The sequence below is a fragment of the Bactrocera tryoni genome, chromosome 4 (genome assembly GCF_016617805.1).
Source record: "Bactrocera tryoni isolate S06 chromosome 4, CSIRO_BtryS06_freeze2, whole genome shotgun sequence".
NCBI classification, from domain to species: domain Eukaryota; kingdom Metazoa; phylum Arthropoda; class Insecta; order Diptera; family Tephritidae; genus Bactrocera; species Bactrocera tryoni.
In genome coordinates this window covers 65,795,969-65,810,180 of record NC_052502.1, presented here as the reverse complement: position 1 = coordinate 65,810,180, position 14,212 = coordinate 65,795,969, and the positions used below count along the sequence as shown (strand labels likewise).

General features: G+C 33.5%; 6 protein-coding genes across 8 annotated transcripts; 2 read left to right on the top strand and 4 right to left on the bottom strand.

Annotated features, from left to right (window-relative positions):
• Positions 1-116: 116 nt before the first annotated feature.
• On the bottom strand, positions 117-1,914 carry LOC120775849 (transcription factor grauzone-like). The gene is made up of 5 exons (XM_040106219.1): positions 1,721-1,914; positions 1,303-1,660; positions 856-1,216; positions 594-791; positions 117-523 (listed from the first exon to the last, which is right to left on the bottom strand). Exons 1-5 carry the CDS (start codon positions 1,868-1,870, stop codon positions 214-216), a joined length of 1,377 nt encoding a protein of 458 aa, XP_039962153.1. The 5' UTR covers positions 1,871-1,914; the 3' UTR covers positions 117-213.
• A 727-nt stretch (positions 1,915-2,641) lies between these two features.
• Positions 2,642-4,732, bottom strand: LOC120774535 (transcription factor grauzone-like). The gene is made up of 6 exons (XM_040104256.1): positions 4,557-4,732; positions 4,143-4,500; positions 3,667-4,090; positions 3,394-3,594; positions 2,954-3,335; positions 2,642-2,876 (listed from the first exon to the last, which is right to left on the bottom strand). The coding sequence occupies exons 1-6, from the start codon at positions 4,662-4,664 to the stop codon at positions 2,682-2,684; spliced, it is 1,668 nt and encodes a 555-aa protein (XP_039960190.1). The 5' UTR covers positions 4,665-4,732; the 3' UTR covers positions 2,642-2,681.
• A 179-nt stretch (positions 4,733-4,911) lies between these two features.
• LOC120774534 (transcription factor grauzone-like) lies at positions 4,912-7,081 on the bottom strand. Its single transcript, XM_040104255.1, has 6 exons — positions 6,935-7,081; positions 6,436-6,841; positions 6,017-6,380; positions 5,748-5,948; positions 5,299-5,680; positions 4,912-5,240 (listed from the first exon to the last, which is right to left on the bottom strand). Exons 1-6 carry the CDS (start codon positions 7,040-7,042, stop codon positions 4,998-5,000), a joined length of 1,704 nt encoding a protein of 567 aa, XP_039960189.1. The 5' UTR covers positions 7,043-7,081; the 3' UTR covers positions 4,912-4,997.
• A 267-nt stretch (positions 7,082-7,348) lies between these two features.
• On the top strand, positions 7,349-9,357 carry LOC120775288 (actin-related protein 8). Its single transcript, XM_040105401.1, has 2 exons — positions 7,349-8,464; positions 8,521-9,357. Exons 1-2 carry the CDS (start codon positions 7,454-7,456, stop codon positions 9,220-9,222), a joined length of 1,713 nt encoding a protein of 570 aa, XP_039961335.1. The 5' UTR covers positions 7,349-7,453; the 3' UTR covers positions 9,223-9,357.
• On the bottom strand, positions 9,327-10,086 carry LOC120775289 (putative sulfiredoxin). 3 transcript variants are annotated; one of them, XM_040105403.1, is made up of 3 exons: positions 10,005-10,086; positions 9,720-9,877; positions 9,327-9,651 (listed from the first exon to the last, which is right to left on the bottom strand). In XM_040105403.1, exons 1-3 carry the CDS (start codon positions 10,084-10,086, stop codon positions 9,439-9,441), a joined length of 453 nt encoding a protein of 150 aa, XP_039961337.1. In that variant the 3' UTR covers positions 9,327-9,438. The 3 variants fall into 3 exon arrangements, with proteins under 3 accessions (XP_039961337.1, XP_039961339.1, XP_039961338.1); XM_040105405.1 differs by having other exon boundaries at positions 9,439-9,651; positions 9,720-9,900; positions 10,005-10,082; XM_040105404.1 differs by having other exon boundaries at positions 9,439-9,651; positions 9,720-9,943; positions 10,005-10,062.
• Positions 10,087-10,995: 909 nt separating this feature from the next.
• LOC120773970 (zinc finger protein 189) lies at positions 10,996-14,212 on the top strand. Its single transcript, XM_040103211.1, has 5 exons — positions 10,996-11,347; positions 11,560-11,689; positions 11,752-12,036; positions 12,090-12,443; positions 12,975-14,212. The coding sequence occupies exons 1-5, from the start codon at positions 11,124-11,126 to the stop codon at positions 14,043-14,045; spliced, it is 2,064 nt and encodes a 687-aa protein (XP_039959145.1). The 5' UTR covers positions 10,996-11,123; the 3' UTR covers positions 14,046-14,212.

Genomic DNA, 14,212 nt, shown 5'->3' with positions numbered 1-14,212 from the left:
CTTATATACAGTACGATTATGAGTGAATATGTCCTATTATTACTAATTTTTACAAAAAATCAGTATACCAAAAAACAGTACAAACAATTTTCTTCAACAAATTCAATTAAAGGCAATTTTTCAATAGGTTGAAATTACTTCTTATTTATTGAAAAACCATAAGCTAAAAGAAAAACATGAAAACTTTCAATTGATCAAAAGTTACCCGCTTTTTTACTTTGACGCTGCAGTTGGTTCGCCGGGTATGTGATGCAACCGAATGTCTCGATTTTTGATAACTGCACCAGATGCTTTAGCACGATGTGAAATCATATGCTTTCGCAAACTGCGATTACTTTTTAGCCATTTATGACAAAGCGTACATTCAACTTCCGGACGTGGTTCGGTATTGTGTATGTTATCCATATGATATTGTAAGTTTGCGGCATTCCTCAAACGCTTTCCACATATCTCACAAACTGATTCAAATTCGTTGCGATGAACAGCTTTTTCGTGTTGTTCCAAAATCCAGATACGTGAAAATCTGAAATTTTGTAAATAATGAAATTGATTGAATTACAGTAACAACATTCTTAATAAAAGTAGTTACGTACGCCTTATCACAGATATTACAAATATGGTCCTTGGGCATGTGTCGCGTTTTTATGTGGGTATCTAGTATGTATTTCTTAGAAAACTTTTTTGGACAAAGTTTACAAGCAAATTGCAGATTTTCTTCAGCCGGGTGTAATGAGTGCATATGATGTGCGTAATTTTTGCGGCTTATTAGTTGTTTATTGCAAATGCAGCATCTGCGAATATATTAAAAAACAAAACCAAATAAATTAAACTTTTATTTTTAAGAGCAAAAAATACTTGAAGAAGTCTGGATTCTTATGCAGCTGAATATGATCCGCATATAAAGAACGTTTATTAAAACGGAGATTACAACAAATCATATATCCGGCGCATTGGTGTTTTTGTCGAAAATGAGTTTTAAGTTCCTTAAAATCTTTCAGCTGTTCCGTACAAATACAACAGTTCAACTGTGTGTTTTCTGCTATAAACTTATCAGCTTCCCGGATAGCTTTGTTTTGGGAACTTTCGACTTTTATTTCTTTGGTGGCACTTGAACTCGCTTTTGAAATCGTTTTGTTCCTTTTGGTATATTTGCGCTTCTGTTGACTATTGGATGCAATATCCTCAATTTCAATTTCATTTTCTCTTGAAAGAATATCTAAAATAGGAAAGCATGCATTATCAGATTACTACAATTGAATGAATAAAGGAAACTTATTTTGAATATCAACATGGTTTATGTACCAAGGGAATCTGATTTTGGGCCAAAAACATCACAATCAACAGTCGCCTCAATTTCTTCTTCAGTTTTTGCAGCAACAAATTCGGTTTCAACTCCAAATGTGTCTGTATTTTCAATAAACATAACTATTTCAGGTTCACACAAACCAGTCTCTATTTTTTCATTAGTTGAATTATTTTCTTCATAAGCGATACCTTCTGTCTCTACATCTTCGGTATCACGTTTTATTTCCGTAAAATGCAATTGGTTATTCAATGTTATCTGCTTTTCTTCAATACTCAACCAATATTTATGGAACTTCGATAGATAATCCCAACATACGAAACATATTATATTAGATACTGCATCATCGTATCGAATCTAAAATTAAGTGGAGCAGTACTGAGTTAAAACCTTAACAATATATCAAAACAATCATACCTCAATTTGGAAATGTTTAGCCACTACTTTCAATATGTCATTATCTATCATTTCTCCGGTTTCGTTATAAATTTTTAATATTTCATTTGACTCAATTAAACACAGTCGGCAAATCATTTTACTATCCGATAAGAATTTTTCAGTTTGCATATGTTTTATTTACACTTCGTTATCAGAAATTGAATTTAGATTGTAATGTGCTGAACACATAGAGCACGACAGTTTGCAAGCGACATCTCTCAAATATTAAAATACACGCGTTGTTATGGACAGCTATATGACTACACGACTGCAGGCTCTCGGTTGTCGATATCGCTAACTTGAAAATATTTTTAAATTTGCCGACGACAGTAGAGAGGAGTGGTGACACTCGTATGTAAAATGTAAATTATTCAAAGCTCTGTATATAACAGATTGTAATAACAATTGATAATTTAAAATAAAAATATTTACCTATTTACTTCTTTTTTGCATAAAAAATTTTACTTTGAACAAAATATTAAAATTTCATTGAAGTGAAAGGCATTACTTCTTTTTTGCATAAAAAATTTTACTTTCAACAAAATATTAAAATTTCAACATGGCAACAACGGATTGTGTACATACAAAATGGACAACTGTGTAGTTTTGTGTAAAAGCCGGCCATTGTTATGTCGCTACCTTTTTAGAAATATTCATGTAGTAGGCTTCACCACGCCATTTACAGTTCAGGGTCGTGCTGCCATGTCGTGTCGCTTTCTGTGTTCAGAGCGTAAGACTTCTTCTTCTTTAAAATCCCTTCAATATGTAGTAATAGTGTAAATTCACCTATTCTGGTCATGTTATTGTTCACTCCATCCCGTCTATAAAATTCAATTATACTTATAAATAAAAACTAGAATTTATTCAAAGCATGTGCACTAATAATTAATTAAAAAGTTGTTAAAATAATTCATAGAAATCTTAATAATTTATTGACTCTTCAAATTTGTTCTCCATCAGGTGGTAAAATATTTAACAAGCTTTTGGTAATCTCGCTTGGTTGCGACCGTTTACGAACCCACTCATTTGAATGATTATTGACCTTATGTTTGTGCATATTGCCATGAGACCTAAATGTCTTTGGACAAAAGGAACAGGTATACAAATGGGTTCCAGTATGTGTAGTTTCATGTTCCTATAAATGGAGAAAGCGATATTTAACATATAAATATAATTTTTTTTGTTTTTGATTTGAATATACATATACATTACCCTCAATGCGCGGGGATTTTTAAATTCTTTATTGCACATTGTGCATGTAAACACTTTATCCGAGTGATGATATCGGATATGAGCGGAAAGCGCATGACGTGTATTTTTTTCCATACCACACTGAGGACATTTGAACTCTTGTCCGGACGCTTGGTCTCGATGTATGATCATGTGTTTTTTTACACAACGTGCATTTTTCAACCACTTAAGACAGATTTTACATTGTTCTTCCGGACGAGGTTCTGTATTATGAATGGCCTCCATGTGAGACAAAAGATTTTGGGCGGTTTTAAGACACTTGCCGCAAACTTCACAAACAGAGTCGTATTCATTTAAATGTACTGCTTTTTCATGCTGCTTTAAAACTGCGGAATTTATGAATCTTAAAAAAAAAGAATAATATCAAGAATTGATTGTAAAATCCGAAAAAAATTTATCACCCCTTATTGCAGGTTTTGCAGATATAATTTCGCTCTGTAGTATGGCTAGACTTTATGTGATAGTCTAAAATGTACTGCTTAGCAAACTTTCTGGGGCATAATTTACAGGGATACAGTAAACTTTCTGCGTCTGGATGTATAGTGTCCATATGATTTTGGTAGTTATTTCTGCTTGCTAATTGTTTATTACAGAGTGTACATCTATATAAAGGTTTTGATCAATAATACATAAAGTCGTTAAAATTTTATTTGAAATAAGTATGCAAAACTTACTTGAAAAAATCTGGGTCTTTATGAAGTTTCAGATGGTCCACATATAAAGTCCGTTTTCTATACCGATTATTACAACAAGGTATATAGCCTACACACTGATGTTCTTGTCGAAAATGTTTCTTTAAATCTGTGAAATCTTTAAGTGATACAGCGCATAAGCAACAAGATAATTGTGTGTTTTCTGCTATGAATTCGTCTAATTCCCGTATCAAAGTTTTTGTATTATGTTTTTTAACGACTTTCTTTCCTTCTATTTTTAAATTATCCTTTTCAACATTAACATCAGATTTTATTTTTCCCTTTCTTTTCTTTGAACAACGAGTTTTATCAATACTTTCTTTTTCTAGTTTTTTCTGTTTGGTGCCTCTTTTCGTGTATTTCCGCTTTTTAGTAGACCTTAATTCCATTACATTTTCTTCTGAAACTAACGGCTAAATTTAATGGTCGTGAAAGAATTTTTTTATAATCATAGTTACCTTCATCTGTATATGATGGTGTAGGAGAAGGCAATGAGTCTCGATCGCTTGATAGAACATCATCCTTCATTTCAACAGCATTAAATTCCAATCCATCTGTAGATATCATCGGATGTACAACCAAGTCTATCTCTGGTTCTCGTAATTCATTATTTTTTGTGTCAATAGGAGATTTTACATCGGCACTGGTGAGTTCCAGTTGAAAATCATCTACATCTTGTTTTATTTGCGTGCACACTATATATGTTTGCAATGTTTTCTGTTTTTCATCTATTTTTAACCAAAATCTGTGGAAAACCGATGTACATTTCCAACACTCTGCACAAATCTTATTGGAAATAATATCACTTGGTTGTACCTGTTATTGATTGGATGTTTTAATGGTGCCGAAGCATATTCATATTTAAGCCTTACCTCGAAATGAAAGTATTTAGTAATAATTTTTGCAACTTCAGTTTCTGCATTGTCAGAGAATATATCTAAACTATCATGTGAATCTTCCAAACAGAGACGACAAACCATTTTTGTCGAATCAAAATACTGCTAAGTTCAGTTTCAGTCCGTCTTCTTATTATTTATTTACTTCCTCTTCTTTCAAAACCCAATTTAATTCACGGTAGTATTTTATATTGAATACCTAATTCGCTTCTTGTTAACGTTGCCAAACTATCAAAACAAATCTATTAAGTATTTGTATATACTATTTCAATCAATTGGTAACTAATTCAAAACGGAGGAGTCCAATAACGGTAACGCAACAAACGCTAAATAATGAATATTAGGTGCAGTTTAATGAGTAACAATAGTCTTATTTCTAGTTTAAATTCTTAGTCACAAATTTATAATACTGTATCTTTAAGACTGTGGTTCACTAAATGGTAATAAAGTCAGATACCCAGAAGGCATATCATTCGCTTGAATAGAGTGCTGTGGCAACTTTTCTTCCGATTTTTGCTGTAAGTTCTCATTACATTTTTCATGTACTGATTCATCCGAATGATTAGCCATATGTTTGCGCATATTACGGATCGACCTAAACTTCTTTGCACAAATTGAACATGTGTAGAGGTGTATTCCAGCATGCCTGGCCTCATGCTCCTAAAATTAATCGAATTAATATAACGGAAGCTTGAACATTTAGTTAGATTGCAATTACTCTCAATGCGATCGGCAGTTTGAACTCTTTGCTGCATACTGGACATTTAAAACTTCGGTCCGAATGATGGTAACGTATATGTGCCGCCAGTGAATGTCTGGAGTATTTAATGGCATTGCATTTAGAACACGGGTATTCCCTACCTAACGGTTCTTCGCTGTGAGCTATGATATGTTTTTTTAGTGTATACGCATTTTTCAGCCACTTTTGACATATATGGCATTGAGCTCTGGTACGTGGTTCTGCGCTATGAATAGAATCTACATGACGCAAAAGATTGTGAGCAGCTTTAAAGCATTTTCCACAAATCTCGCAAACAGATTCATATTCATTCAGGTGAATGTTCCTTTCATGTTTCTTCAAAACACCAGCACTGACGAATCTTTATATTATAACACAAAATATTTAAAAAAATTTATATTAACAATAAAATTTTTGGTAGACATTACCCTTTGTTGCATATTTTACATATGAAATCGCGTGTAGTCGTATGTTTAGAACGCATATGATAATCCAAAAGATATTGTTTAACGAATTTTCTAGGGCACAATTTGCAAAAGAATTGTAAGTCTTCAGTATCAGGATGTTTTGAATCCATATGATTTTGATAAGTATTCCGGCTTGCCAACTTCTTATTGCATATATGGCACCTATAACAGCATACATATTAGTAAATTAAAAATATCAGTCACTTTAAAAAAAAAAAGTGAATACTTACTTCAAAAAGTCTGGATCCCTATGCATTTTTAGATGGTCTACCCAAAGAGATCGTTTTAAGAAACGACTATTGCAACAAGTCATATATCCTTCGCATTTATGTTGGTCACGGAAATGTTTTCTTAACTGAAGGAAGTCTGTAAGTTGTTGCTTGCACAAACAACAACTCAATTCCGAATTTTGTGCTATATACTCATCCATCTCAGCAATCAAAGCCAATTTGGCCATACGTCGACTTGTGGCTTCTTCGTCATTTGTAGGATCTCTTGTCAAATTATCATCGCTTTTTGATTTTAACGACTTTTTCTTGTTCTCGCGCTTGGGTCTGTTATCAAGATCGTTTATCTTCTTTTTCGTCTTAACACCTTAATATAGAGAATTTTAATTTAAATAATTAGAAATACAAAAATAATAACTCACAATTATAAGTCGGTTTCGTTTTTACTGTAAGTAATGATCCTTGATCGGATAATACGTAGTTATGTTTGTCTCCATCATCGAATCCGGCTTCATCTTCGCAATCGTTATCCAAATCAGCAGCATCAAATTCAACTTCATTATCGCAAAAGTCTGATTGTAGAACAGCCAAATCTATTTGTGGTTCTCTCAACCCAATTTCCTTACAGTCAATAGATGATTTAATATGGACCGAGGGAAATTCTTCTGTCTCAATATCTTCTATGGGATGTTTCGTTTCTATGCATTCCAAATGGGTTTGCAAAGTCTTCTGTTTTTCATCAATATTTACCCAAAACTTATGGAAATCGTCAATATGCTTCCAACACTCGCAGCAAATTTCATTAGAAATTGTTTCGTGGTACTGAATCTTAAATTAATTGTTATCAATTAATTACTAACATAAACATATGACATATGCCCATATGAGTTTAAAATACAAATAAACGAAAATATGATTTACCTCAATGCAAAAATATCTTTTTATCACTTTTGCGGCATCACTTTCACCATTATCAGACCATAGTTCTATACCGTTAGTTATTCCCAATAAACATAAACGACAAATCATTTTTCTAAACAAATAAGTAAACAAACACCAAAAGATGAATTCCTATTGGTTATAAGGAAGACGATAAACTGGTTTCCACTTATTCGATTTTTCGACTAACCGATAAACATGTATTCCGTTTGCAGCATATCGAATTTCAACGAGATATTATTAATGCCACAAAAAACACCAGTAAAAATAAAACGTATAAAGAATTTTTATAATATATAAAAAAAGAACATGTTTTTAATATATAATAAGTTTTATTGTTAACATAAAATATTTCATTCCACCTTATACAAATTAATGAATCGATAACCATTTGCTCGTTTAAATGTACGCAATCATATGTTATTGCTGTTATCAAGACTATTCTAGATAAACAAAACGTTGCAAATTGTCCGGCTAATATATATAAACAAAAAAGAATAAATGCAAGCACAACGGATTATTATAATACACCCAGGATCGCTCTATGTTAGAATAGGAAGAGCCTCTGATCTTAATCCTATTACACTTTTACATGCAGTAGCGTACCGAAAGCGTGAATCTACATCTGCTCAAGAACATAAAGATGAGTTACTGCCACATGTGCAAGGTTCTGCCGAAACTCTCACAGAATTTGAGGAACAAAGGCTACAAGTTTCCCATTCTATACAATCATATGCACCACTTCAAGAAACTTACGAACGCAGTGCCAAACGACTGCGAGTTGCTACGCCACCGCAACAAATCGCTACTTTCAACAGGCGAAGTGTTCCCGAGGACCTTCCAATAATAGACGACAACAACTGCAACGAAAAAAGTGAAAATGTAGTTGGACGTGAAAGGCTATTTGACAAAAATATTTTAGCGCTCAACGAAAAAGAAGCAATTGCTTATAACGTCCATTTTCCGATAAGACGCGGTGAACTAAATTTGCATAAAGGTGTGGGTGGTTCTATGGCAGCAATCATATCTAGCATGGAAATAATATGGTTGTATGCATTAAAAAATCATTTAAATATTATGGCAGATGCATTACCACATTATAGTGCTGTTTTGGTTGTATCGGACGTCTACCATCGTAGTCATCTACGAGAATTGACAACATTATTATTACAACGTTTGAGATTTCGTTCATGTTTTTTATTACAAGATCATGTTGCGTCTACTTTTGGGGCTGGACTAAGTTATGCCTGTGTTGTTGATATTGGGGATCAAAAATGTTCAATATCTTGTGTGGAGGATGGTATTAGTCACCCAGAAACTCGTGTACGACTTTCTTATGGTGGTGGCGATGTGACACAAGTGTTTTTAAACCTTCTACGCAAGTGCAGCTTTCCTTACAGAGAATGTGATGTAAGAAAAGGTTATGCAGATGCAGCATTAATAATGCATTTGAAAGAACGGTTTTGTCATCTTACCTTAGATGTTTGCGGAGCGCAAGAACGTTGTTTTGAGGTAATGGAAAATTTATATAATAATTCTTCTTAATATCAATTCTGTTAAATTTGTAGGTAAAGAAAGAAAATAAACGATTGCGATACACTCTTCAAATAGGTGACGAATGTGTTGTAGCGCCACTATGCCTTTTTCATACAGAACTACTTAATATTACTGGCAAAACGAAGCAAGCTAAAGTTCAACTGCGTAGTAGTCAACAACCGGATCCGGAAGATTGCTTTGATGCCGAATACATAAGGGAAACAGGGCGTCGAAATGGAGTACGAGATCAATTACTTGAAGGGGCGATACCAGTAACAGGCGAAGTGACTGAAGATGATTTAGTGGTAGACGATGTGGTTGAACGTGACGCCAATAGTAAAACTAGTGATAAAGATGAACTTTTGTATGTCGTAAACGGGCAGATTATGCCAATTGACCAAGCTATAGTTCGGAGTATTGAACGTTGTTCAACAGAAGAGATTAAGCGCAAAATGTATAGCTGTATATTGCTTGTGGGAGGCAGCACGAAATTTCCAGGTTTCTCAAAATGGCTGGAACAACGTGTTATGCTTCAATTAGCGGCCACGTCAACATCATACTCTGCATTTGAAGTAAATGCGTTCACCAAAGAAATGGACGCTGGTATGATAGCTTGGAAGGGTGCGGCTATAATGTCATGTTTGGAGAGTGCGCCTGAGCTATGGATATACTCTAGTGAATGGGAGAAATATGGTTTGCGAATATTACGTGAAAAAGCACCGTTTATTTGGTAATTAGTATTAATTTTTGTACAATAGGGGTTGAACACCCTAAACTAAAATATTAACAAGTGACTCAGTTGAAAAATCCACTGTTTGTAGTAATGTAAACATACAAATAAAATCCGAAGGCATTTATACACTTTAAAATGATTATTACTATTTACAAATTTAGTACTGCATTACTACAACAAAAAATATCAGTTTAATAAATGGCGGTACGTTACAAATTCATTTAAGATCTTTGGGAGTGCTGGAACCCATATAGTGATATAAGTCTTGCAGTGTCGATTGAACTAATTTAGCCTTTATAGTATCACGTTTCAACCGCTTGTATGCTTCGTACCGATGACAACCCCCAAAGCTGTAAAAATAATCACCACCCTCAGAACCCTTAATCCAGAGCACATCTATTGGTGGGACATCGTCTTCTGTGACTTCATTCTACTTACAAAAAACATAAGAAATTATATAAAACATATAATGAAGATTTAAATTATATTTCAGCATACCTTTATAGTATTCATAAGAGATTGAACCTTTTCTTCGTCCAACACCGGAGGAATTGGTCTATGTATGACACTCATGGGTACCATATGTACTTCTGTTATTGCTGCGGAATGTACACTTTTACTGCTCATGTTGCACGACATTTTTTCACCAAATCTTCCTACAATGCCATTTTATTAAGTACTTTAGGTTAGTAAAATGAGTTGTGAAATTGTAAACAGTAACTCTATTTATTATTAGTATACTTGTTAATATATTAAAATACAAATAATATTAGATATTTTTACCTTGTTTATGAAACGTTTTAATTCTGACCAGAGAGTTTTTACGTGTAATCATACGTAAAGCTATAATACTAATGAATGACATTGTACGAAGTTGTGCATAAACGTTACCATAAATAATTTACTACTACTTAGCACATGAGTTGGTAAATAATACAACAACTACATATGTATGTATGTTCGATGAAAACAAATAACATTTTTTATGAAACTGTGTACTGCATTGCATTTAAGTAAATGATTTCTGGGGGCAAATTGCTGTATAATTTTGAAAACACATACACATAGTAAGTATGTACATGGTTTTGCTGGTGAAATTGATGGCGATTTTTTGCTTTAAATTCCATTAATCGTAAAGAACAAAGAAATTTAAATTTAGAATCGGAGATAAAATGCAAGAAAATAAATAAAAACCCATAAGATTATTAACAGGAGTTAATAAACAGTTTAAAGTTCAAATTATTAAGTGATTATAAACATACCCCTCATGGTTTTATGAATGTTCTATTAATTTAAAGGAACGGACAAATTTTGTATTCTCTAAGAATCAATTTAATTGTCATAATATTGAATATTATGAGAATAGAGTTTAATCTTCCTTTTAATGCCGGTATTCCGGTAAAACTATTTTCAAATAGTTTGCAGAGGTATTGGATATTATTATAGTCTTTACAAATTGTTATATTTTTTAATAAAACACGATTAAATCAAGGATTAAAACAACGATATTTTTGACTCATCCGCTACTGATTGGAAATGGGATATTTATTTCGGGGGAAATTTTTAATCCTTTTAATAACAATAATGTTCTGACCTAATATGTTATTTCGACACATCTTTTATATATATATACAAAGATTTATTTTATAGCTTTACCATAAAACTAACATTTTTCTATTTAATTGCAAATTTATAAAAAAAAAAACACTGTAAAATTTTTAAGCTTTGGCAACCATGTTTATGAGTTGTCAAACAAAGTAAAGAAAAGAAGATTATACGAATGGTGGTTGATACGAGAATAGCAGAAAAATTATCGGAAAATAATTAAAACGAGATACATTTGTGAAAATAGGAGTATATAATTGTATATATTTCATTTTTTAATTATTGTGGGAGCTAAAGATGAGTGTTTTACCATATCAACCAACAAGCGATGAGGATATCTTTCGCCTATGCACAAAGGAATGCGGGATCATCACAGCCACAGAGGATCAGCAATACTTTGCATTAGGCTGTATGTTTTGTCCGACCAAATTTCTGTATTTCGACGCTTTTATTGGACATATGCAAACAGATCATGGACCACAAACACTGGGCCAAAAGGGACTGTTTGGTGATATGCTGGGGTAAGACAATTACAACGACTTTTGTAGCCAATAGAATCAATGCAAATTGGCGTAATGTTAGACAAGTTTTTAGTAGGTGTACAGCGTATAAAATAAATTGTTAGATATTTTCTTATATTAAATTGTTAGATGTAACACTTATTGAATGTAAAAGAAAAATTTTATGTTACATTTCCAAATAATATTTAATTGCACTATTATATTTTAAACAGACTCGGTTATAATGGCTCCTATAGTGAAAATGATAGCGGTCATAGTGGCGTCGCCGCAGAAGATCTTACAGACACCGATCCCTCGCTTTTAGTACCACAAACAGTTATGATTAAAGAGGAAGTAGGAGATGTTAGTATAATAAATATTCTTAAGTACTTATAAAGATAATAATAATTTTGAAATCTTCACAGGACGCATTAGAACCACCAAAACATGATGACTCCATAATTACAGGATTATCAACAGAAAATGAATTAGCAGACACTGTGAATTCTATGTACCCAGTCAAACAGGAGCATTCAGAGCCGGAAGTTGCAATGGAAGCAGACGGTGAGAGCTATATGCCTGATAACTATGGAAATTATGAAGATTTCACTAATAATGGTGATGAAGATGAACACAATTATCAAGAAGATGATGAGAATAATTATGATGACTTAGTTGAACAATCGTTATTGGGCGGAAACCATGAAATGGTATATTGTCCGCAATGCGTATATTTAAAATTCTAAAGTTTTTTGTATTATAGGAATCAGGTTTAACTATGCATATAAAAGACCGCAAAATGATTCAATTTCTTATCGACTCTTATCGGCGCAACACATTTCTTTGGGATCATCGACATCCACAATTTCGTGATCGTTCTAAAAGACAGCACTTTCTCGATTGGATTGTAATGGAATTTAAGCGGCGGTTTAACTTATCTTTGGCAAAGGATGCAGTTACCCGAAAGTGGGACAATTTAAGAACTGTATATAAAAGGGAATGCAATCGAATGTCTTTAGAAAATACCAACATCAGTACACTCTGGTATTTTAAGGATTTACATTTTCTTAATCGGTTTTATGGTGGAAATCAAAAGATGACTGAGGCTGTCGTAAAGGTATTTTATACCTATTTAAAAATAACCAATATTGAAATATAAGTCAAAAGTTTGGGTTTTGATATTCTGACATCAGAAGAATGCCAATTAATTTTCCCCTGGGCATGGTATATTTACTAAGAAGTTTTTAACATTCAGAAGGAAACGCCGAGATCCAATAAAATGAAATATATAAATATATATGTATCCTTAGCCATATCTGTTGTTATTGTTGTAGAGGCAGAATTATGCCGAGTTGACAGTCCTTGGCCGGATAAAAAAAAATCCGGTACGGTAGCCATGTCCGTCTGTCTGTCTGTCTATATATACGCAAACTAATCGCTTTCGCTCGGAAATTTTACATACGTCCTTTTCTCTCCAAGAAGCTGCTCAAATAATATACTGTCATGCAAACTGAAGGATCAGAATCCAGGTCATATATGAAAACTGTTTTTTTGTTTTCTTGGTTTAGTTATATTTTAAGGATAAGAAAATAAGAAATTCACACCATAAATTTTGTAACTACAACAACTCTCTTAAATAACATTTCAGGAAACAGTATACCGACGTCGGTCCTCGGCACTTTGGAATGATGTCTCTACTATGAAACTTTTATCAATGGTCGAACAATATCCATGTTTTTATAATAAATACAACATAGACTACCGTAGCAAAGAAAAACGAGGAGAAGCACTACAGCAAATGGCGGCAGAACTGCAAAAGATGATTGAGGTCAGCACCATACAAATATCAAAGCGTATTTCTCAATTGCGTTTTGATTACTCCAAACAAAAACAAGAACGTTTGCTATGCGAGCAAAACAATAAAGTGTTTATGCCAACTTACAGTTACTACGATCAAATGCAGTTTATGGATGCGGATATTGCACCATTTAAATGTGAATTTTGTCCTGTTATTGTGCAATCACCACGAGAACTAGATACACATCTCAATACGCATCAGCCAGAGGGTACTTACGCATGTAATATCTGTCCTGTTAGCTTTTTAGACGTTGATCAGTTGAACCAGCATAAGCAAATACACACACCCACAAGTAAGGAGGTAAAATACTGGTGCGACTTATGCACAGCTAGTTTTCGAACTAAGGAAGTGTACGATGAACATATGCGTCGACATAACGATGAACTCTTACTGCCTTCATTAGCCAATATCCCGCATACAGGCAGTGACATGGGTATGGCGGAAAATGAAAATCCTCTATTGCACATGGATAATTCAGAGTACGATGACGGCTATTCGTGTGACATATGTGGCAAATCTTTTACCAATATGGTGTATCTCAATGCGCACCGTGCACAGCATACCAGTCCCAGTGAGCGTCCATTCCGTTGTGATTACTCTCATTGCGGTCGTTTATTTCCCACGCGACAATCTATGCTAGAACATGCTAGGCAGCACTATAACGATGAAGAATTTAAATGCGACATATGTGGCAAAACCTTCAAATCACTTAAAAATCTGCAGAATCACAAGCAAATACATGATGCTATCAAACGATATGTGTGTAAGATTTGTGGCTCAGCGTTTGCGCAAGCAGCCGGCTTATATTTGCATAAGCGTCGACATAATCGGCCAAACTCACGCATACGTCAAGGTTACTGATCCACTTACATAAACCTATAAAAGGTATTGCAGGCAGCACTTAAATATAGCATTGTAGGTTAAGCATATGGAAAATCAACTACAGTAATATTAACACGTATTTTGCTATGCGCGATATACTTATAGTAATAACTGCATAAAATAAACAATTTTAGATTTTCAAGTAA